General features: G+C 28.4%; 2 protein-coding genes across 2 annotated transcripts; one reads left to right on the forward strand and one right to left on the reverse strand.

The window, feature by feature from the left end:
• Nucleotides 1–2,881: 2,881 nt before the first annotated feature.
• Nucleotides 2,882–12,089, reverse strand: LOC146724924 (uncharacterized). Its single transcript, XM_085487952.1, has 4 exons — nt 10,813–12,089; nt 10,172–10,709; nt 3,581–3,797; nt 2,882–3,046 (listed from the first exon to the last, which is right to left on the reverse strand). Exons 1-4 carry the CDS (start codon nt 11,882–11,884, stop codon nt 2,882–2,884), a joined length of 1,992 nt encoding a protein of 663 aa, XP_085344078.1. The 5' UTR covers nt 11,885–12,089.
• Nucleotides 12,090–22,810: 10,721 nt separating this feature from the next.
• On the forward strand, nt 22,811–26,772 carry LOC114936721 (phosphoglycolate phosphatase-like). Its single transcript, XM_029310011.2, has 5 exons — nt 22,811–23,095; nt 24,401–24,494; nt 24,562–24,810; nt 24,894–25,145; nt 25,978–26,772. Exons 1-5 carry the CDS (start codon nt 22,985–22,987, stop codon nt 26,319–26,321), a joined length of 1,050 nt encoding a protein of 349 aa, XP_029165844.2. The 5' UTR covers nt 22,811–22,984; the 3' UTR covers nt 26,322–26,772.
• Nucleotides 26,773–27,158: the final 386 nt, after the last annotated feature.

Consider the following 27,158-nt stretch of genomic DNA (forward strand, 5'->3'; position numbering starts at 1 on the left):
AAAATATATTTTTTTTTTTTTTTTTCCCCCCTTTTTAAAAAAATTTTTTTTTTTTTTAAAAAAATTTTTTTTAATTTTTAATTTTTTTTAAAAACTTTTTAAAAAAAAATTTTTTTTTAAAAACCTTTTTTAAAAATTTGGTTAAAAAAAAGGGCCAAAAAAAAAAAAAAAATTTTTTGGGGGGGCCCTTTTTTAAAAAAAGGAAATAAAAAAATTTTTTAAAAAAAAATTTTTTTTTAAAAAAATTTTTGGGGGAAAAAAACCCTTTTTTCCCCCTTTTTTTTTTTAAAAACCAAAAAAAAAACCCCCCCATTTTCCCCCTTGGGAAAAGGGGTTAAAAAAAAAAACCCTTTTTTTAAAAAAATTTTTGGGGGAAAAGGGGGGGGGGTTTTAAAAAAAAAATTTTTAAAAAAAAAAATTTTTTTGGGGGGGGGGGGGAAAAAATTTTTTTTTAAAAAAAAAAATTTTTTTGGGGGGAAAAAAAAGGGGAAAGGGGGTTTTGGGGGTTTTTTTAAAAAGGGGGGAAAAATTTTTTTGGGGGGGGAAAAAAATTGGGGTTTAAAAATTTTGGGGGGCTTAAAAGGTTAAAAATTTTTAAAAAAAAGGGGGGGTTTTTTTTTAAAAACCCGGGAAAAAAAAGGGGGAAAAAAAGGGGAAAAAAAGGGGGGGGGGAAAAAAAAAAAAAAAAAAATTTTTTTTTCCAAAATTTCCCCTTTAAAATTTTAAAAGGGGAAAAACCCGGTAAATTTGGAAAAAAACCCAAAAATTAAAAAATAAAAAAAAAGAAAACCCCAAAAAAAAAAAAAAGGGGGGAAAAAAAAAAGGGCCAAAAAAAAAATTTTTTTCCCCCCCAAAATTTCCCCCAAAAAAAAAACCCCCCAAAAAAATTTTTTTCCCCCCGGGAAAAAACCCTTTTTTTAAAACCCCGGGGGAAAAAAAAATTTAAAAATACTCTCCCCCCCCCGGGGGGGTTTTTTTTTTTTCCCCCGGGGGGGAAAAAAAAAAAAAATTTTTTTTCCCAAAATTAAAAAAAAATTTTTTTTAAAACCCTAATTATAAGATCCCCAAACAAGGGCGTTATGAAACAATTTTTCTTAACAAATTGGGATAAAAATGTAATTTAAAAAAATTTCAAAATTTAGGGGTGACAATTTTAGTTGTAAAATAAACAAAAAGGGCGTAGGGTAATCCTTTTGTCGTAGAACGGCCCCAGAGGAAAAGGAAATTTCTATCAGTACAAACTGATTAAATGTAATAAATAAGTTTTTTAAACCGTAATATATATTACTTGCTCTTATTAGCCTTTTATATGTGTAATACTTTATTTGAATTTAAGAGCATTTAATTATTATATAGTTGCCTTTATGTTAATCTAAACGAAATTACTATTATCTCGATGATAGCAACATAATGACAATTGAATGAAAACTTGTGCCAAACAATGATTTTCTTTCTATGACAAGGAACGCTTGGCTATCTGAGATAAAGCGTATTTTATTAACTCTGGCCAAAACTGTATATTAAAACAAGTGATAAAATTAATACAAATTATGTAAATATTAGTATTTGACAACCTCTATAGATTTTATCTTATAAGGTTTCTTAAATTCTCTTGGAAACATCCCTAGCATATTCTCAAGACAATCTGGAAATATCCCAGGTACTATTCTGAAACATCTCGCGTTTTCTAAACTCCTCGTGGCACTGTAAACAATAAAATCATATCTGTGAGTGTGTGTATAAAGTAAAAATTTCGACTTCAGATAAATCTACATTTAATATTATACCCACTATTTTTGGTTTCCAAAATATACTGTAGCAGTCATAAAAAAATTTTATTACATCGCAACGTAAACCAAGTCTTCTAGCCCGCTATGATATATTATTAATATAATTATTTCTTACACCATTTATGTTTCAAGACCTATAGCAGAATTAGAATACAGAATTAATTAGAGCGGGAGTATTTTTAATATATGAACTATGCTCATACATAACAAAGATCATAATTATAAATTAAGAGTTTAACTAGGCTCTGTAATATAAATATAAATTTAACATATATAAGACAGGCAATAAGAGCCAAATCGCGGATGACAGTGCGTTATCCTAAACGAAACTAAATTTTTCGTTAGAATTAAATACCTGTGCACAAGGCACCAAATTTTACTTGGACACGGCCAAGATATAAAATTGGAATAATCTCTACAAGAGATTTTTAATTCCATGTATCCCCCTATTCCCCCTAAAGAAATAAATGCGAGAGAAAAATATAGATCCGAAAGTCGCAGAATCGGGAATCGAACCCGAGACCTTTCGCTTGCCGGGCGACTGCTCTTTCAACTGAGCTTTCAACTGACTTTATATTTATATTACAGAGCTAGTTAAACTCTTAATTTATACACGCTGGCTTAAAGGCGTTTGTTTACCAACATTAATATATATAACAGAGAAAAATATAGAATCGAAAGGATCTGAATAGCTCAGTTGGAAGAGCAGTCGCCCGGCAAGCGAAGGTCTCGGGTTCGATTCCCGATTCTGCGACTTTCGGATCTATATTTTTCTCTCGCATTTATTTCTTTAGGGGGAATAGGGGATACATGGAATTAAAAATCTCTTGTAGAGATTATTCCAATTTTATATCTTGGCCGTGTCCAAGTAAAATTTGGTGCCTTGTGCACAGGTATTTAATTCTAACGAAAAAATTTAGTTTTGTTTAGGATAACGCACTGTCATCCGCGATTTGGCTCTTATTGCCTGTCTTATATATGTTAAATTTATATCATAATTATAACATAGTATTATTGTCCAAAATAACTTACACTATCTATACTTATGTTTTCTTGGAATTCATTCGAGAATTCAAAATCGCACCAAAAGTTTAATTCGCCAAATTATATTCTTCGAGTGTTTCCATAATCTGCGTCCCTTCCGCTTCGGACCAATGATTTTCGTCTATATTATTATTTTTCCAATAGGTAAAGATTTCAGCAGGCGTCGAAAATATCGAATGATTAGGATGTTTTTCTTTGAGATAATTTAGTACCTGTTGTGCGATATTATCCAGAGATTCTTTTACGCATGAGTAACGTACTTTTTTTCAAGTTGAACAGACTGTGGACATAATAGTTGCTGCCTTTTCCAAAAGCTGGTTAGGTAGTTTTACAAATCTAAGCCACCGCTTTTTTAACAAACGTTTGCTTAATATAATGAAAGATTTTTTCGTAGCAATATCTTTTAGTTAGATCGCAACCAACTCTTCTAAAAAATTTACATATTAATTAATAAGTATATTAATTTATATAATTAATAGTACTATACATATATATATATATATATGTATACATACATATATATATATGTATGTATATATATATATATATATATATATATATATATATATGATACATATATATATATATGTATATATATATGTATGTATATTTTGAGCATCTTACCGTGGAGATTGGTTAAGCAATTTTTTTATCTCGTCCATAAAGAAATAATATTTTATGTAATGTTCAGGCTTATATATTATTTTAAATAATTCATATTTCAAACTTTTATCTAAATAAAATACGTCTTGTAATTGTACTAAATTATCGATATCATAGTAATCTTTTTTTTCATATTGTTTATGAATAATATCAGACACATAAGCTTGCAATTGTTTCACACAATTTATGCCTGTTTCTATAAAGTCTATGCTTCTTTTATCCTTTTCTGCCATCTCTACAGAGTCCACCTTTTCATTTTCCTTATAATGTTTGTCATGAAATTTCTTCGCGGTAGGCCACCTGTAAATAAAATAAAAAATATTTTCATAAACTTTTAAAAATCATACTAAATAATTGTTGCATAAATAATAAATTTTCAGAAAATAAATTTTATTTTGCAATAACATATTAATATATTCTCGAAGAATATATTCAAAGAATTATTTAACAGAAAATTATTTAATTTTACTGCAAAAAAAATAAAATTTAAAATCTGTTATTTTAAATGGTAATTAAAATGTATCTAATACATCATAATAATACTATGAACAATAATACTACATATAAATACAATGTTATCAAATAACATATTATACAGCTATAACAAGTAATTTAAATTTAATAAAGAATACAATTAGATGTTTAAAGACAAGGCTCGTGTAATATTATAAAATTAAGATTTAGAAAGACAGGGCCAACTATAACGAGCATATTAAAATTAGTGAGAGATGTAATGTCAACACATAATTAATTTATTTCTTAGTAAATACAATGATAATAAAAAATAAACGTTTTGGCTGTTACCTCAGCCTTCTTCAGTAAATATAAAAAAACAATAAAAAATTCTTTTAAATAAAATTATGATATATTACGCATTAGAGTCTATTTTTTAATGAACCTTTGGTTTGATGAGTCAATAAATTTAAATTGGGTTACGCTTATATCATTAATTAAAATAGATATTGTTTCTAATCGGCTAACCATTTTTTAATTGAGATGGTAAACTTTTTAATTATGTCAAAAAACATGTAAACGAGCTCACTGTTGTTAGTAGAACAAGTTGACAGTCCATTCCACGTCATCAATCCTTTTGAACATTATTAGTTGAAAATATCGTCAGAACCGCTTGATATGAGAATTGAAACATTTAGATGTTATCCAGCATCAGAAAGTTAGTCCTCATCATCAAGCATATTTCCGAGTAAGTTCATCATTGTAGTGTATTTCACCGTGTTTGTCTAAGTATATTTTTATTTTTTTGTATATTAATTTATATTAATAAGTTATTTTTTATGTGAAAGATCTTGATTATGATTAGAATTGCTTACTTAAAATTGATGAGTAGTCAAGATTCCACCAAGTCAATGTGTTCATTATACAGAGTCACAATATGATGTGTCGAATTCAAACCGTGACTCCTATTATTATTACTATTTATTTATATAAGACAATTCTTCTAGAATGTCAAAATATGACTCGTCAAGCATATCGGTATCTTTTTTAAGTTTAGACCGTTTTTTTGTTCCTTTATATGAATCATTTCAGAAACATTTCTCTTCTGAAAATTAGATTCGGAGTCTAAAATTTTATGTCTTCCCAATTAAATGAGTGTTGGTAATTAAGAATATGTTCCGAGATGACCGAGTGCTTTGACGAATCTAACTTTATATTATTTACATGTTCTTTAACTCTCGTTTTAAGTTGTCTTTTGGTTTGGCCAACATATGTCGCATCGCAATCGTGACATGAGATCTTATAAATAACATTGGAATTAGTTGAAAATTGATTTTTATCTTTATGAACCTTGATAAAACGATTGAGTTTATTAAGACAACGATAACCTATGGTCATTTCTGTTTTTTTGATAGATGATGCGATTTTGTCAGAAATGCTATTCACATAAGGAATAACAAAGAAATTCTTTTTTTCATTATCTCCAGCTATTTCAGGAACCTTAGTAATATTATTATCATTAATCAAGATATTTAGTTTGGAAGTAATAAGATACTTAATTCTTTGATTAATAGTGGAGAAAATAAATTCTAAAGGGTAACCGTTGTTACGTAAAATAGTTATGATTGAATTTATATTCTTCTTATGAAATTCTGGATGTGAAAGAAGAAGAGCTCTATCTACTGAGTTATAAACAATGCCTTTTTTTGGCAGAAAGGATGGTTAGAGTAATAGGAAAGAGTTCTTCCAGAAAATGTTTTTTTCTGAAACCAATCAACAAAAATGGTATTGTTAATTAATTTCAATGATACATCTAAGAAATTTAAACAACGGTTATCCTCGTATTCCAATGTGAATTTGAGTCTGTCATGGTATTTGTTAAAAGAATCCACAATCAAATCAACATTCTCCTCAGGAACTGTCATAATGATATCATCAACGTATCTACAATAAAATGGGATGTCGATATTAATCAAGTCAAGAACAGAATTTTCCAAATCTTCCATTATTAAATCAGCTATTATGGGCGATAATGTCAATTTATTTAATTTTCACAATCTGTATATGTGAACAAAACACCTTTAGTTTAGAAAATTAATTAATAATATATTTAGTAAAAATGGATTAATTACATAATAGAATAAAAAAATTAACAAAATAAAAATGGAAAATAACTAACTTTTAATATATTTTTTTCATTATATTTAATGATCTTATTCTCTTTCGTTAGATATACCTTTTTATTAGGTTTCTATTTATACATTAAATTATTTATATTGTTTGTATTATAAAAATAGATTAAAAATGTTAATAAAATCCAAAGCGTAGACTCGACCAAGAGAGAGAGGATAATGTTCAAAATTGAGACATCTTTAAAAAGACTTTATGACAGTTTTAAGACACCATATAATCCCTTTTTAAAAAAGCGTGTTATTGAATTGTTGTCGCTTTACCGCGATATTAATTAACTGTGCCGATTTTTGTTGTATATACTCATAGCATCGAGCAGTTGTCATCACGAGGTTTAAGAATTTGACAATTGTTCAAATATAAAATTATATACAAAATAAAATTATTAACAATAGTATGTGATATTTAAAATATAGTACACGATAAAGACATCTTAAAAACATCTTATGTTCCGATTTTAAATGTTTCAATTTTGAAGTTGTCAGGGAGAGTTATGTTTAAAAAAATTATTATTAGAAAATATGTTTTATCAAAGAATATAAACGAGTATAGAAGCACGGGTTTCGATACCCCGAGCTATCTATAGCATCTATAGCATTTCAGTACAGTATACGTGACGTAAACTATAGCAAAGTACTCCAGCTCGTGCGACTCGCGGGGTACCGAAAAACGTGCTTCTATACTCGACTATATTTTCTGATTTTATTAAATTTAATTACATATACTAAAAGCTTCGATAATGATAATATAACAAAATATATAGTAAAAGGCATCAAGTGCCAGCAAAGAAGTTAACAATAAGCCGCAAATAAAATATTTATTATATATTATAATTAAGTATCAAGATCATTACAATTAAAATAATCGTTGTTTCAACATTGTTACCCCTTATTTTGGACCATCTTTATATAAAGAATAGAAATATAAATAAATTAATTAAAAATATACAGTAATCATATTAAACGTAGCCGATGTCGAAAATTTAAAAACGTGAAAACGTATATTTACTGCAAAATAACGAATTTGATCAATTTTCCTTAAATTCTGCACAACATTGAAACAACACTTTAGCTCGGAATCGTAAAACGTAAATTTACTATACAACTAAATAACGAATTTTGTTGAATTTTTCTTAAATTCAGGACAAAACTGAGAAAATGTTATCTCGGAAGCTTGAAAACGTAAATTTGTTATAACCAACTAAATCACAATATGCCAACCTCATCCGCATTAAATTATGGCATGTGGTTGGCGTATGAAGAAATTATCATTGTTCATTATAATTTGATTTGACGAATTATTCTTATTTTTAGTTTGCTGAACATGATTACATTGTTTTTTTTAATTTTTGTGACAAACACTTTAGTTTAGAAAAGTTATTACATTATTATTTAGTTAAAATTTTAATTACTTATAGAGCTAAAAAACGATGTCTAAACAATGGAAAATCACTTAACTTTTATATAGTTTTTGTTACATAATATTTTAATGTCTTTATTCTTTTTTAGATATACTTTTTATGTTTTATTATAATAAATAGATTGTGCGTTTATAAAAAAAATTAAAAATTTAAACCAAAGAGACTGACCTCTAGAAAATATGTTCACAATTAGACATCTTTGAAAAGCTTTATGAATCTTAAGACACCGATATTCCTTAAAAAAACGCGTAGAATTGTTTCCTTTACCACAATTTAATTTGTAGCACATTTTGTCTAATCCATAGATCCATCATCACGAAAAATTTGACAATGCACAAATAAATATATATAAATTAAAATTATTCCCAACAGTATAATGTGATATTTATATAGTCGCGATAACAGAATCTAAAAAACACTTATGTTCCGATTTATAAATTTTCACATTTTGAACTTGTCAGTGGGTTATTTTAAAAAATTACTTATGAAAATAAGTTTTTCGATATCCAACTACAAAATTTGTACCCGTGTACTTGCATCGTAACATTCAGTACAGAATAACTAACGAAAACACAAAGATACTCCATTTTCGTAGCACTTCAGGGGTCCGAAACGTCTTCTATACCGACAAATTTTCTGATTTTTTAAACAATGACATAACTCAATATCTTGATCTATAATATACAAATATATAGTAAAAGGCTCGTGCCCAGCAAAGAGTTATCAAAAGCGCATAAAATATTTATATTATTATATTAGCATCACGTCATTAATTTAATGCATGTTGGTTATGTACCCTTAGGACATGTTTATAAAAGAATATATATATAATATATATATATTTAATAAAGAATAACATTATATATTTAAAGACAGGCTCGTGTAAATTTAAAAACTAAGACTATAGACTGGGCAATAATAACGAGCATATTAAATTATTTGAGAGATGTAAATGTGCAACACAATACTTTAGTTCTGTAAAGTACAATTTGTAATACAATAAAATAAACGTTTGGTGTTTCAATTTTTCTTCAGGTACAAATAAAAAACGAACAAAAAAATTTTTTAAATAAATCAAATATGCCAACTCATCCGCATTAAATATGCATGTTTTTAATGAATTTCATTGTTCATTAAATTTGATTTGACGAATTATCTTATTTTTATTTTAACATGATATTGTTTTTTTTAATTTACCCATCTTTAGTTAATAAAGTTATCTACACAATTTTTAAATTTTATTCAAAGACCTAAAAACGAGTCTCACTGTTTTTAGTTAAACCGTTTGACATCATTTTTACGTCTCAATCTATTTGAAACTATATTTTGAAAATAATCGTGCGCTTAATGAAATTTAAAATAATTTACACGCAAAAAATTACCATCTCAGAAATATTTCCATAGTCATACTTTGTGCAATATCTCTCCTTTTAATCTAAAGTTAACATGTCCAAACTGTCCGCACCGAATGTTCTTCCCTAATCTGGTAAGATGTAACATACACACAAATCATAAAAAAGACATATATTATTTAAATATCGAAACACGCTCAATTCGAGTTTTATACGTGGGTAGAAAAAAAACACCCGTTTAAAGAAAATAACGGTTAATTTCTACTCTTACTTAATCAAATTCCTACTAAATCGAAAGTTATTAAGACTTTCCCAACAAATTTACGTGACTGTCAGCGTACTGAAAGAAAAAACTAGAACACAAAATATTTTTTTTTTTTTGTTCTTTTAACAAACTCACCACCATTTTTTTCCAAACAATGACACACATATTTGTTTTCATCTAAATTATAAGAAAACGTTGTTTTTGTCCAAATTTCAAACAGGGGGTAAAAGTATGTAGTATATTTCTTTTATAAACGCCCGTATTATGTATCAGTTGCGTATGTTGCGTAGAATGTATAAGAATAATATAATATATTAATAAAAATAAATTAATATAAATTGTCGCTCGTGTATTGAAAACAAAGTGATAAATATAAGGCCAACTTATCGAGCTGAATATTCGAGATGTTCAGTCAACTACCATTTATTACATGTATAAATTATAAAACTACAGTCATTATATTATATTAAAACTAACGCAAATTAACGCAAATTACAATCATTCTATAAACGTTTCGACCGCACGCGGTCTTCTTCAGTATAATTATTGAAAAATAAATTCTTCCAATTCACATGATATCGAAATTTAATTATAGTTATTCAGAATCGAGAGTTTTTGAGCAATTAACGCGTGTTTCAATCCGTCCTGTCCAACAATGTTCGCCTCGATATGATCTCTGATTTTGTTCAGATCTCGGATGATTTCGAAACGTGTCGAAACGTTTATAGAATGATTGTAATTTGCGTTAATTTGCGTTAGTTTTAATATAATATAATGACTGTAGTTTTATAATTTATACATGTAATAAATGGTAGTTGACTGAACATCTCGAATATTCAGCTCGATAAGTTGGCCTTATATTTATCACTTTGTATATAAAAAATGTTTTTGTATAATTCTTATTTATGTTTTCTATGTATTTATAACTGTGTATTGTGTATATTTAGATTTTTTTAAAAATGTATTTGCATTTTATATTATTCACTCATTATACACATTACAATAATGATATTCGACAAAAAAATGTTTCAAACATAATGACTTCTTGCACCAAGAACATCTTACTACAGCTATATTATTGCAACCTTCGATATCACATTTTGTTAAAGTTTCGTCTAAACTAAAGTGTACTGGATTTTCGAATTCGTCTGGTCTTTCATTCGTATAACCACTTTTAAACCACGAATATTTAAATAAGTTTTGATATCGTGGGGATGACAATTGATTATGTATCAAAGATTGCAATTTTATTATATTATTTCGTTCATGTAAGTTTATATTACTTTCCAACAGTAAAACCGCATCTGAAAATCTTTTAGCAAAATTTTTCCAAATTCTGAATCCATAAACATCTAATGGTTGTATTTTCCCTGTAGTTCCTTTCGGTATTATCATAGTAGTAATATGTGTTCCAGGAGGTGTTAAATCCGAAATCATATTGGGGCAATGTCCAGTCCATGAATCGATAAGAAGAACGCTATTAGGACCAATGTTTGCGAAATAAGCTTCTTCTAACCACATTTTAAAATGATCTGTACAAAATATAAATGTTAATTTAATAGTTTTTTTATGACTCTTATTAAATTGTTAAATAAAATAAGGTTGTTAAAAAAAGTAATTATAAAAGGAAAATACCTGATGTCATTTTACCAGATTTCGATGCTTTTACAATAACATTTTCTGCTTTAAATAAATTTTCTTGTACTCTTGGTCCAAATTTACCATTAGCTTCTTTTAATACAATAAATAAAGGGGACAACAAATTGCCATTACAGGATATTATTGGTTGTATCGTATATGAATGGGTTGTTGATGATATGGATTGCACGACACGTTCTACTTTCTTTTCTCCCTGGTTAGACAATGATCTTCCAGAGTGAAGTTCCAATTGGAAACCACTTTGATCTGAATTGTAAATATTTTCAGATCCAAACTGTTCAATAAGAGGTTTTACTGTTTCCAGAAAATCATCAGCTGATTTTTGCAAATCAGCAGAATCTTCTAATGTTCTTCTAGTGACAAACTTCGTAACTTTTCTTGAAACAATTCGGTGAGACTTCTTAAATCTTGCTATCCAACTGTGAGATGCTTTAAATATAGGATTTAAATTTCCTATTTCTTCTTGAGCTTGTAAAGCCCATCTTTTTAAATCAATATCATGAACCATGAATCCTGATTCGACAGCTGCAGTAAATTTATCATGTGTAAATTTGGAGATGTAAGATAATTTTTCTGTACGACTTCCACCTGATTGTATTTGTTCTTCCCATCGCCTTAACTGACGTTCAGATGAAACTCTTCTAAATTTATTTTGTACTACTCTTAGAGGACGATTCCTTTTTCTGTCATTACTGTTTTCATCAGTGTCCCGAAATCGCCAATACTCAACAGCTCGTCTTTTATAAGAACTATCAAAATTTGTATCATCATTTGAACAATGAGGATGAGAATTTAAACTATCTTCATGCCATGCTTCTTCGTCATCTTCAATTATTTCAAAACTATGTAATTTATAAGGTTCTTCATAATCGAGATATATTTCTTCCGTTACTTCCACCCCATTATAATGAAAAACGCTATCCAGTAATATTTTTTTAATGTTTTCCTTTAATTCCACTTCTGCTTCAGTTACTGGCGTTTCTGTTAAATATATTGAATTTATTGACACCAATAAAAGTCTAACAACGTTAAGCGGATTGATAATCATATTCAAAGATGTTATATTTTGCTTTCTATTGCAATAAAAGAACAGTTTACACAGATATTATTACAACGAAAAGACTACACCGACTGTGAGAATTATGCTGCTACATGAACAATTTATATTAACTTATCAGAAATACGTCATCACATAATCTTATTTTATTATTTATTTTAACGTATTAAAGATTTTATTGTAAAAATTATAACTTATCTGGAACACGTACACATAATCTTATCTTATGATTCATTTAACGTAAGATATAAAATTTGTTTATGCCAAATATTGCGACATTGGTATTCGCAAGATTCAATTAAAAAATAATTTTATTATAAAATATAATTGTTTTTAATTTTTATAGAAGAAATTAAATATTAAAGAAATAATAAGAAAGCAGGGGGTATATTTAAAAAAATTCTTATTAATTATATTTAAAAATTTTTTTTTAAATCTAAATATACACAATACGCAGTTATAAATACATAGAAAACATAAATAAGAATTATACAAAAACATTTTTTATATATTTTATTGTTCGACGGTAATTACTTACGCACATAGCACGGATGAGCGTATATACGGGAGCGTTTATAATTAATTTTCGAAAATGATATTTCGTAACATAACTTTATTACACATGGTTGAATTTGGAAAAAAATAAGCTTTAAATTAGGTAAAACAAAATTTTTAATTTTGAAAAAAAAAATTAGGTGGTGAGGGTTTTTTTAAAAAAAAAAAAAAAAAAAAAAAATTTTTGTTCATATAACTTTAAAGTACTCTTCAAGCCATTAAAATTTGTTGTACGTTTTTTCTTTATATCTCTTATAGTTTAGCAGATATTTGATCCTAAAGAAAAATACCGTTATTCTTTAAAGGGGTGTTTCACCCCTTAAAACTCAAATTGCGCACGTATAAAAAAATACGTGTCTTTTAGATTTGTGTATTTAACAACATATTTCAAGGAGAATCAAATCGGTTCCGGACAGTTGTGACATGTCCCTTGTAAGTATATTTTTATTTTTTTGATATATTAATTTATATTAATAAGTTATTTTTTATATGAAAGATCTTGATTATGATTAGAAGTGTTTACTTAAATTGATGAGTAGTCAAGATTCCGCCAAGTCAATGTGTTCATTATACAGAGTCACAATATGATGTGTCGAATTCAAACCGTGACTCCTATTATTATTACTATTTATTTATATAAGACAATTCTTCTAGAATGTCAAAATATGACTCGTCAAGCATATCGGTATCTTTTTTTAAGTTTAGACCGTTTTTTTGTTCTTTTATATGAATCATTTCAGAAACATTTCTCTTCTAAAAATTAGATTCGGAATCTAAAATTTTTATGTCTTCCCAATTAAATGAGTGTTGGTAATTAAGAATATGTTCCGAGATGACCGAGTGCTTTGACGAATCTAACTTTATATTATTTACATGTTCTTTAACTCTCGTTTTAAGTCGTCTTTTAGTTTGGCCAACATATGTCGCATCGCAATCGTGACATGAGATCTTATAAATAACATTGGAATTAGTTGAAAATTGATTTTTATCTTTATGAACCTTGATAAATCGATTGAGTTTATTAAGACAACGATAACCTATGGTCATTTCTGTTTTTTTGATAGATGATGCGATTTTGTCAGAAATGCTATTCACATAAGGAATAACAAAGAAATTCTTTTTTTCATTATCTCCAGCTATTTCAGGAACCTTAGTAATATTATTATCATTAGTCAAGATATTTAGTTTGGAAGTAATAAGATACTTAATTCTTTGATTAATAGTGGAGAAAATAAATTCTAAAGGGTAACCGTTGTTACGTAAAATAGTTATGATTGAATTTATATTCTTCTTATGAAATTCTGGATGTGAAAGAAGAAGAGCTCTATCTACTAAGTTATAAACAATGCCTTTTTTGGCAGAAAGGATGGTTAGAGTAATAGGAAAGAGTTCTTCCAGAAAATATTTTTTTCTGAAACCAATTAACAAAAATGGTATTGTTAATTAATTTCAATGATACATCTAAGAAATTTAAACAACGGTTATCCTCATATTCCAATGTGAATTTGAGTCTGTCATGGTATTTGTTAAAAGAATCCACAATCAAATCAATCTTCTCCTCAGGAACTGTCATAATGATATCATCAACGTATCTATAATAAAATGGGATGTGGATATTAATCAAGTTAAGAACAGAATTTTCCAAATCTTCCATTATTATATCAGCTATTATGGGCGATAATGGTGATCCCATGGGGGTACCGAAAATTTGTTTATAAATATTGTTAAATGTAAAATATGTAGATGACAAAACAAATTCTATACATTTAATAAATTGTTCTTTTGGAATTTTTGTCTGTGACTTAATATACTCCCATCTATTATTAACACTGTTTATCGCAAGGTTGATAGGTACATTGGTGAAGAGAGAGATAACATCTAATGATATCATTATTTCTGAATTCCTTACCTTTTTGCCAGTAAGAATCCTGCACAATTCAAAACTATTATTTATATGGCTTTTTGGTGGGGGAAGGCTTTGTGACAATACATTGTGAATATATGTAGCTATATTATAAAGAGCCGTATTAATATTCACATAATAGATGATGGGAATGTTCTGTTTGTGAATTTTAGGGAGACCGTAAGCTTTCGGTAGTATGGAATCACTAGAGTGCATAAAATAATATTCTTTTTTTGAAATGTATCCTTTTGTTAGCAAATTTTTGATAATGTAATTGAGTTCTCTTTCAATTTTTAAGATAGGATTCTTATTGACCACGCAGTAAGTGTTAACATCTGTAAGAAGTTCAGTTACTTTATTATTATAAAAATCCCTCTCCATTGCAACTGTCACATTGCCCTTGTCAGATCGCGTAAATATTATATTATTGTTTTCACTGCAAAATTTTAATGTAGTATTGTACATATCAGTAATTTTTTCATTTATTAAATTCTTTTTATGAAAATTATGTAGATAATAATTAAATTGGGGGATTGCAATATTCCTAATAGTTCTAAGGTTCTGTATATTATTTCTTTTCCCATTAGCTTCCAAATCTTTGATAAATTCATGTATGGCAGTTTTTTTATTGGAGATAGGAAGGTTGAAATTACTACTCATTTGTAGAAGATTAGATACTTTTGGTGGGATTTCTGTGTTAGTTAAATTAATGAACTATTTATTATTAGTCTTGTTTAATGGGTCAATATCATTAATAATAGAGGATTTGGGATCAATATGGATGTCTATGATTGTTTCGTTAGAACTCTTAGTGGTTAAGTTTTTAGTATATTTGATTGGTTGTGATGTTTCCTTATTTAACCTGCAAAAATAATGAATAGGTTGAATTTTTTTCATATGATCACTAATTTTTTTGTTTTTTAACCACATGAATTTCTTTAAGTGGATCCTATATAATCTTTCTTTACATTTGTTAAAGGATTTTCTTTGATATATAATTATTGATTGCCATACATAAACAGGGATAGAAATGGATAACTTATGTAAAAATTGTAATATTTCTATTTGTAGAGTGTCAACAACTCTGTACAAATCATAAATTTCTATTTTTAAAATTTCTGTTTTGAATTTGTGCTGTATTCTTGTCAATTTATTTATCAGTTTATAATTGTGAATGTTAAATTGTGTTTTTCCAATGTTAGTTAAATGCGACGGTAAGATCTCATGGTTCATGCAAGACTTTAGAAAATACAATTTAGATCTTGCTTCAAGGAGTTTGTCTATATATATAATATATATCGTTTCTGGTATAAAATATCTTTTTTTAATAACCAGAACACACATGCAAATCGTTCTAGGAAAAGATATTTTTAAAAGCAACTAGTAGACGAATATATCGTTTCTGGTATAAAATATCTTCTTTTAATAACCAGAACGCACATGCAAATCGTTCGAGATTTTTCAGTGTTCCGATCTTTTTGGGACACCCTGTATATGTATATATACACACACATATATATATATATATATCAATTTATTTAGCAATCTGTCGTCTATCGAAATATCTATCGATTTACCTATCTATCTATCTATCTATATGTCTGTCTATCTGTCTATCTATCTATTTATCTATAATACTTATCGATCTATCTGTCTCTATCTCTTTGTCTATTTTCTCTCTTCTACATTGCATTCTTTCATACATGCACACGTATATAATAATTTTTTTTAAATAATCTACATTGCCAAAATAAAAATAATTACATTTATAATCTAAAAATATATAAAAATCTTTTATAAATATAATTGATTATAAAGTTTTAGTGGATAATTTTTTGTAATAAATAAATGATTTATATAATTTATTTTTATTTAACTACTGCTCTGTTCTGATAATAATAGTGTTACTATCTATTCAATCTCAAAAATACTCTTCAATCTCTAAAAATAAAATTTTATATAAATTATTTATTTATTACAAAGAATTAATTACTTTATAATCAATTATAAAAGATAGGCCTGTTTCTACACATACACACACACACACACACACACACACACACACACACGCATATAACTTATTGTTAGCTAGAATGTGGACAAGAAAAAATTTTTACACCCTAATCTACATACATACATACATACATATATATATATATATATATATATATATATATAATAATTATAATTGATTATAAAGTAAATAATCCTTTGTAATAAATAAATGATTTATATAAAGGTATTTTAGAGATTGAATATAATAATACTATTATTATCAAAACAGAGCAGTAGTTAGATAAGAATAAATCATATAAACCATTTATTATTTATTACAAAAAATTATCTACTAAAACTTTATAATCAATTATATTCATAAAAGATCTTTATATATTTTTAGATTATAAATTTAATTATTTTTATTTATATAATGCAGATTATTTTTAAAAAATTATATATATACGTGTGCATGTGTATGAAAGAATGCAATGTAGAAAAGAAAGAAGAGACAGAGAGACAGAAACAGAACCACAGAGAGACAGATAGATAGATAGATAGATAGATAGATAGATAGATAGATAGGTTGATCGATAGGTAGTTTGATAGATAGACAGGCAGATATAGCTAAATAAATTGATAGGTGTGTATATATATATATACATGTATATATATATATATATATATATGACATAAACTATGCCTCCGTTGAAATACTTAAATTTTTATTTGAAACATTTTTTTCTACAAACATTTTTAGCGATAAAAATTTGTAACGCTTATTGAAACACCCGGTACATATTTATTACATCTCTATTCTTTCTATATATGTATATGGTATAATCTAACATTATATATATATAATCATTTTATTTATACGTGTTTGTTTATACGTGTAAAATAAAAAGATTTTAGCCTGAACTCGCATTAAAGGCAAAGTTTTTTGGTAAAATCAAAGGATTTTATTAGCCTGGACTCGAACCAGGGGCAAAGTGTGTCGGTAAAGGGCAAAAATGACGGTCTCTTCTTTAGACAGGCCTTTGGCGATCTGTCTATTAATCTGTGCTATTGTAGACCCCGCTTGACTCTCACGGAAATAAAGTCACTAGATATACAAAGTACCGCAATCAGTAACAAAACGCCGCCATTTTCACTCCACAATAACGCGGCAATTCAAAATTTTGCTATATTTGCTGGCATTTTGCTATATTTAACACAACAGAATAAGGTTAGAAAAATTGCACTATGCACAAATAGCTTTCATAAAGTGATGCACTATCTACATTATCTGTCGCCATTTTCACTCCAATGTGTCTTAAGGTGCCTTTTCACGAGCCGCTGAAACCGATTGTTTGAGCGACAAAATGATCATGTAACAATTTTTGTTGCTGAACTAAACAGCGATAATTTTTGTACATGAAAAGGATAACAGCGCGATAGAATTGATAAAGTTGAGCATTTCAGCAATAAATGCTTTGTAGTTGAACTGATTCAAACTACAAAATTGTTGATGGATTACGAGCGACAAATCTGTCGCTTTAATCACTTGTTTTAGCAGCACGTAAAATTGCGCCTTTATGGATTGCGGTACTTTAGGTTTGTTCGCGTCGCATGCCCCAACTTGCTCCTTTTTACTTCAATGCGCTCGTATTGGTCCAATTCGAGGAGCGCACCAATACGAGCGCATTGGAGTGTGACGTCCCGTCTATTTTTATTTTTTTTTTTGCTCTCAGTATAACTATTGCGCGCTATTCATATTCTTGTAGAAATAAGACTATTAACAATCATTATAATTTACTAATTACTCTAATTTAACTATTTTGGTATTAATAGCTAAAACCACTAGATCTGGGGTTCTCCGCCTAAGAACCAAGCACCTCTATCTAGTCCTAACCACGCAACCAATCAGGCACCATCTAGGGACCCCAGAGACAGCACGTAACTAGCGGAACTAACCGGATATTCCCTTACAGAAATACTTGATACACCTCTATTACGATAATATTAAACAATAAATAATAAGTATGATAAATAGTAATACCAGCAGGCACAAGATATAAGGACTAAGAATGTTAATCTACTCCCCCTAAAGTGCAATGCAACGCGATATACTACTAATTCTAAAACAACCTATTCTTTAATCAGATTTACAGAATCCCATTCACATCAAAATTCATATGATAACAAAAATACACTAATTCTTCCAGAGTTCATACTTAAACGAAAACATGATTCTGTAAGTACGATTAAGAATTACCCGAGTACACATTTGAATATGTAAGCCTTTCAATATTGCATTAATGAATTATGGATCTATAAATAATTATAGACCTTTTAATTAACTATAAATATCATACACATATATTATAAATAAAGTATGCCATAATTGATGATCAATATATAAAAAGACCAAACAAGAAGCAATAAATGTACCACTAGACAAGTATTCGTAGAGATCGACTTGGCGACACGATGGCTTATAATTTGACCTCGGCATAACTCCCTTGCCGCATTCCTGCACTTTAGGAAAGAAACCAATGCCCTACCAAAGATACCAAAGATTTAGAAAGCGAAATATTATTTTTATCATTATAAGCTACAACTCAAACTATCAGAAGCTAGCCCTTAAATCTTTTACAGAATAACATTGCACGCTTTTTAACAATAAAACCTTTCAATTATTATCATAATGAATACCTAAGGAATTGCAATCTCCACATTTTGTAATGGCTTCTAGGGCACGCAATTTAAACCTTTAGTACAAATTATAATGATAAATATTAACGTTTTATAAATAAGCAATTCAAAAACTATTGTAAAGATTCCCATTCGACTATTAAGAATTATAATTATTCTGCGCCAACGAATCATTTCGCTGATGGACCATCCTCTTCGTCGTTGTACCCCTCTTTTCGATGATGCAAGCCGAGTTCTTAGAAGAGCGGAACAATAAACCTGTCAAAATCTAAGCACGCCCGGTCCTCCAAAGGGTATATAAACCGCGGATTTTGTTTCCTGCGAGCACTCCGTGTCAACTTCTAGAATAGAGCAATCCATATTACTATTTTCCAAAGCCTACACTTAGGCCGGCGTCCCATGGAGCGGAAGCGAAACTCATCATGGAGCTCATCGATAAGTTCTATCGGAACGATTCTGTGATTAGCGATCCGCTGGTTCCGCTTCCGCATAATCCGCTTCATGGGACACCGGCCTTAGTCGACTACTGTTAATCGAGTTTTCGTGTCAACTAGTACTTATATCTTTTCGTGATTCCTTATGCTAGTCTATCATTTTAATTAAACTCATCTGATAATTTTAATTCGTAAACTTCAATTGTACGATAATAAGTCACAGACTTAGAAATTGTTCATAAATGAAGGAATAAAGAACTAAAAGTAACTTAGTAATCTCAACTCGTAATTATTTACAGATTATTCTAAATGTTCAAATCCTTGATAATAGAATATTACTTTATATTAGTAATAATATATTTTAATTTCCTATCTTATAGTTTAAATAGAAAATATGATTTCGAATTATTTTTAATTTTCTTAAGGGTCGGCAGTACACCCAGGCAAACTCCGAATTGATATTGGAGACCTCGTGTGGTGACAACGCGAAACTCCGGTTTCAGTGTTGCCAACGCCGAGAAACCAATTCTCGGGTTTTATGTAGTGGTGTATGTCTGTACACGTACATACACCACTGCATCGCTCACGCGGACGCACGTAAGAGAGACAAGGACCGATAATCACGTGTTCTCCTTGTTCCTCTACCGTGCCGGTATACGCGAGATGCCGCCTAAAAATGCTTTCTGGCCTTCCGTAGCAGAAAGCAGTAACGTAGCAAGACTAATAAGCACCCATTTTTGTAAATTTTATATATGCTTATGCACATATGTGGATATATTATTTATATATAAATATATATATATATAAAATATACTAATTTACTCTCAATTATATGTGCTACTGTTATTATTTATCATTAGACAATTATAAAACAGAGGTTATAGATTTGGTCTGACTACACTGGCCTCAAATTAAAGTTGTATATATATTTATTTTAACATTTCGACCATACGGGATGTGGTCCTTTTCAAAAATACAGATTGGAATATCAGAGAGTTACAGCATTTCGTCTTTAAGATGTAAGCGCAAATTATGATTCGGAGAGATTTAACTTGTCAAATAATAAAATATAAAATAAATTATAAAACATATACATATATAATTTGTAGTGCTATATATATATATATGTTTTATAATTGTCTAATGATAAATAATAACAGTAGCATAATTGAAAGTAAATTAGTCTACAATGTTAGACACGGGTACTTGTTAGATTTGATAATTTATTGCTTATACTTTTTCGAGAGACAAGAATAAGAGAACGAATATAAATTATTATTAGCTTGTATAGCAATCATAGATTGACGAATATGCGTTGGTTATTCTTGATTTCTTTTCTATTATTGATGTTATTGTATAATTTGCTCCATAAATACTTATAACATAAAAGAACTTATGTCGAGTAATATTGATCAATGCAAAGGATGTTCAGTATGTATCACCCAGTAAATTATTAGAGTTCAAATATATCAATATCAATTTTTTAATAATATATTGGAATACAGAGAAATGATAAAAAAATATATTTCGGCAATAAAAATTTTATAAATATATTGAAAATATTTTTACTACACGCGCGCGCGCGCGCACACACACACACACACACACACACCCACATACACACTATATAAATGCAAAATAATACAGAAAATAAATTTTTAATAAAAATCAACATACCAGCTATTTGTGTGTGCATATGTAGCTGCAAGCATGCAACGGATTTATTACTTGATAAATTTATTTACGGACTTATTTTGCATTTATATATATATATATATATATATATATATATATATATATAGTGTATGTAATTGTAAAAATGATTAAAATATTTTCAATATTTAAAAATTTTCAAGTTTATCGCCTTATTTCTATAATTTTTTCTATATTCTAATATATTGTAAAAAAATTGATATTGATATATTTGAACTCAAGTTTTTTACGTGATTGAATATTATTGCATTGAGCCATCATACGTTACTCGTAAGTTCTTTTACGTTATAATAGTATTTATGTAGCAGAGAGAAAGAGATAAGAGAGAGATTATACAATATAACTTTAATAATCGAAAAAAATCACGATAACGCTATTGTCATATCTATGTGTGTGCATATATATAAACATATTAATTTGCATATTATCTACCCAGACAGCACCAAGTCTAAAATTGACGCATAAGATAGCATTAAGAAATCTTTAAGACAGCTATCTTATGATATGATATCAAAAAGACATCTTATAAAGATATCTTACGCGCCAATTTTGGACTTGGTGTTGTTTGGGTATATAAATAAAATATGTACACAAATAAAATAATATTTGCATAAATATTATTTTATTTGTACATATTTTATTTACATAGATTATATGCAAATATTTAAATAAATCATTCGATAATTTATTACACATTTTATTTATTATATAGATTTATATAGATTATATGCAAATATTTAAATAAATCATTCGATTATTTGTTACAGATGCATAATGTGAAATATATATTGCGTACACGAAACGATAATTGGAAGATAATGTTAGGCAAGAATTATTGCTATTCTTATTGTTCTTTTACATATAATATACATATACAGAGAAACAATGATAATACGAAAACCGGTTCTTGCTGATATCTCCCAATAATCGCATTCGTTCAACGCATTAGTGTTTGTGTCTACATGGATGTTACTACATATGCGATGTAAGAGAGACAAGGACAGAATGATAGTCTCTCCTTGTCAAGCTGTTAGCTGTCAGTATGTTACCACGGAAATTTCCCCTGCTCCTTATGAATCTAGTGAGAATCTTATCGTCCAGATATTTCATAAAATAAGTGACATAACTTTGGTTTTTTTTTTTTTTTAATATATTCTTGATATAATAAAGTAGTCCGCCAAAGAGTCGGATTTTGCATTTTTGCTCTGAAAAATTTATAATAAATAAAATACGGACTCCTGGCTAACCCAACCTTACCCGTTACTAGCTGCGCATTCCCCCAAGTTATATTATAAATTTTATTTTCATCTTTTTTTCAATAAATAACTCTTTGGCGGACTGCATTTGAGCTTACTGATTAAGAATATCATAAATTTAATAAGATTCATTCAGTAGTTTCGCTAATATCTGGAATATAAGAATCTCTAATTCCCGGCCGGCCGATAGGCGTCTCCACCATGTCGCCTGCCGACCCTTAAACGCCATCATACGTTCCTACGAAACATTCCCTATTCCTAAAATTCCCCAGATCCGAAAAGTCAGTTCCAGCTCTCGGTACACCCAGGGTATAGTCGGTGCATGCAGATTGCCCTAAATAAATAGAGAGCTAACCCTTTCTTCCCAGACCTAGAGTAATAGAGGAGGAAAGAAGGTCACTTGGACGTGACAGGAGTAAAAAAGAGCATGTTGGAGCATGCGACGCGAACAAACCTTTTGTATATCTAGTGACTTTACACGAGAGGTGTACGCAATGAATGACCTTTATAATGACCGAGAATTTATTTCTCAACGTTGATGACCCTGAAATCGAAATTTCACGTTGTCACTACATCACAGAATCTCCAGTCTCCATCATTATTATCAATCTACCCGTCACGCCGGCATTGTCGATCTTTGATAAGACTGGTAAGCATCGAGAATATATTTATGTATATAAAAATAATATATATAATAATGTATATAAAAATTTCGTAACTCAGTACATATATATCCGTCATCATATATGTACTAAGTTACGAAATATATATATAATGAATGAAGCTTCATCGCTTGAGAAGGATAGAGATATATATATATATATATATATATATATATATATATATATATATATATATATATATATATATATATCCTTCTCAAGCGATGAACGATCCGTTGAGTGACGTTTGACGTTCATTTTATTTTGTATGATTTTCATGTAATTTTCAATACCCCGTACACATTAAAAAAGATAAGCAATTAAATTTATTATTAAATTATTTAATCCTGTACATGGAAGCGTTGAAAAATCGGCAAAATATGTTAAGATTATTTTTTTATTCACAAATTTGACAAAGTAATGAAAGTTCGATAAAACGTACACCTAACCTTTTTCTATATAGTATTTCTCTCTGTAGTAAGTATACTGATACGATTAACTAAATTTATTTTTTTATCCATGCTTTAGCTTTCTTTATATTTAGATGAACAACTAAAGAAAATATTCCAATACTCAATGATAAAAGTTGACCAAACTGGCAATAATATATTATTGTCAATTTGGTCGATTTTTATCATTGAGTATTGAATTAATTATCACTGGCGACTGTACAGTTCATTATTTGGTTTAAAGAAAATATCAAATTTTGTAATTATATTGAGATAATTTATAATTATTTTTTTGTGTGATATAGAAAGTATTTTTGTTAAATTTTTTAAAAAGTTTATGATTATAAATATGACATTTTTATCAATATATTTTGTTGCAGACTGAGAAATTTTGTAGAAAATAAAACTTTATTTTTGTTCAAATTTTTTAATTTTATTGTTAGAGATACGATTTAAAAACTTATGGGTACCAATTTATCAAATCAGTATTGTAAATCGTACCAAATGCTACTTTTATTTAAAATTTTTAATGTACAATATAGTATTTAATGTACAATATAAGAAATTTAATGAATTAAATTAAATAAATAAAAATATTTTGTCATTTCTTTAATAATTTTATTATAATTTTAATATTTACCTTTGAAATTTACAATTTAGCATTTTTCCCCTACATATTTTTTCTAACTTCTATAAATTTTTATAATTACATTACATTACATTTTTATTTTAACAATTTGCGCTTTATTTACTGCGCCAACTCGTATCTGCCTTTTTTTATCATTATTGATTTTTAATCTCTAAAGCCTTATCATTTGATATTTTTTTCTTTCACTTTTACAGATAATAATGTCTGCAACAAATATAAAAACGCTCGCCCTTGAGAACGTGTTGAAATTTTTGAAATCGTTCGACACCGTATTAACCGATTGTGACGGTGAGTGAAAATTTTGCACGAATGCAAATTCTATCTGATGATGAGTTCTTGCAGACATCTTTTTCAGGAGTGCTATGGATGCATATGACACCTCTGCTGAATTCGTCGGATGTTATGAATCTGTTTCGCAAGCTCGGCAAACGAATCTTTTACATAACCAACAACAGCACGAAGACGCGCGATGATTTGGTGGAGAAATGCAGGGCACTAAAATTCCAGGCAAACAAGGAAGACATTTTATGCACTGCCAATCTGTCGGCTTGCTACCTTCAAAGTCTAGGTTTTTGCAAGAAGACCTACGTTATAGGTTCCGAAGGTAAATCTCGTGTGTTTGAATGAATTATTTCTGTATTATAAAATATATGTTCCGTGCGATCGTTTAATTTTATTTTTATACAGCAATTGCAAAAGAATTGGAGCAAGCTGGTATCTCGTATTATGGAATAGGACCGGATATAATTAATCAGGATAGTTCATATTCTGTTTTCAAGAAGGATCCAGATGTAGCTGCGGTTATAGTTGGTTTCGACGAACATTTCAGCTATCCTAAAATGGTAAAAGCAGCTACCTATTTAAATGATGCCAGTGTACATTTTATCGGTACCAATACGGATGAAAGATTTCCGGTTTCAAGTGATGTTGTTATACCTGGTAGGTATCAAGATATTTTATATACAGAGACAAACTTATATCTTGGAAATAAAGCATATTTTAGAGGAAATTATTTCAGACTAAAGGTATAAGGGCTTTAAGAGAGATAGTGGCAAAAATTTGACCTTGAACAGTCGCTTGAAGGTCATATAAAAGTCACCTTCAATTTTTGAAATGGAATCTATTTTTATTGCATATTCTTGTAGCTTATCTCGAGAGCTTTCCAAAACGTTATAATAAAATATTTTTCTCTTATGTACTTTTTGAGTTATAAGATTTCAAGTTATTATAACAATTTACTGAGAAAAAATTTTAAATCTTTAAATTTAAAATTAAGAAAAAGTTCGTAGTTGTATGTTACAAATTACATACTTTTTTAAACAATTATCTGTTTTCTTTACATCAATTGATTAGTCTTATTATTCCGTGCATAAAAGTATTAAGGTAAAATTACCGAAAATTGAATATTTTACAAGATATTTTTTTAAAAATAACTGTGAGACGACCCAACTGGCTTATTTTAGCCATTATTAAGCCAGTTGGGTCGTCTCACAGTTATTTTTAATTTTATTCATCACTGGCGATACAAGATACCTGCTATTAAGATATTTTTTGTTTATTTTTAATTTTTAATTTAATTATTAATTATAACTCAAAAAGTACTTAAGAGAACAATACTTTATTATAGTGTTTTGGAGAGCCCTCGAGATAAGCTACAAGACTATGTAATGAAAAATAGCAGGTTTCATTTAAAAAATTGAAAATAACTTTTATGTGACCTTCAAACGACTTAAATATATTTCCATTAAACACCTATAATTTCTCAATGCAGGTACAGGTAGTCTAGTTAGATGCATAGAAAGCTGCTCGGAAAGAAAAGCGATAATTATGGGCAAACCAGATCAATACATGGCTAAGATGTTGATGGAACGATCTAATATTGATCCCAAACGTACTTTGATGATTGGAGATCGCTGCAATACTGATATACTTTTTGGAACTCGTTGCGGTTTTATAACGCTATTAGTCCTGACAGGAGTGACCGCTTTGTCGGACGTTGACAGGTGGAAGCAATCCGAACAACAAGAAGAACGGGATCTTGTACCCAATTATTATATAGATTCGCTGGGTGACTTATTACCATATTTAAAGAAATTAGAATCTGAAATATCTTAACTCTCTATGAGATTTAGCAAAAAAAAAGAGAAGTATGTGCTTCATAACAAATTAGTCAAGGCCATGTGATAATATAATTTTTCAGAAAGAATATTTGTACATATATAATACACATACAATATATATATATATATATATATATATATATATATATATATATATACTTGTACATACATAAAAAGTGGAATATATGCACACATAAATCGGTTTATGTGTATAAAATTATCTAATATATAAAACAAAACATTCTAGATATTTACGTCAATTATATCACTTAAGACAAGTTATTTCGATTTTATGATAAATTTTAATTATACCCGACAATTATAAATATGTTCGTCTTTTTTTAATCCTTTCCAAGTAGCAAGCATATGTCATTTTGACATCGAATGACATTATTTTGACGTTTAATGACGTCAATTTATTGGGTTATTTGAACCAGCCTTTATTCTTCTGTATAAAAAAAGATATAACTAATATTATATAAATTAAAGATATATATAATACATATATATTATAAATTTTGTATTCTATCTCGAGTTATTTTCAGCGAAAATATGTTTATCTTACGGAAATGAACGATTGAATAATAAAATGCGATTATTTATGTGAAAGTAAACGGGAAGTAACTTAATTTGCATATTGCGAGTACGAATGGAGGCGTGAAGCAAACACAAGTAAATCTTTCAGTTTTAATTTTCCAACCCCATATTTATTTTGGCAATATGTGCCTTTTATATGAAAAAGTACACCTTTTTTCGATAAGAAAGACATATGTTTCGGATGAGGCTATAAGAAGGGATAATGCGTGAACGAGAAAAAGAGAAGGGAAAGAAA

The sequence above is a fragment of the Nylanderia fulva genome, unplaced genomic scaffold, assembly GCF_048542155.1.
Source record: "Nylanderia fulva isolate GAGA-0341 unplaced genomic scaffold, ASM4854215v1 Scaffold110, whole genome shotgun sequence".
Classification (NCBI taxonomy): Eukaryota; Metazoa; Arthropoda; class Insecta; order Hymenoptera; family Formicidae; genus Nylanderia; species Nylanderia fulva.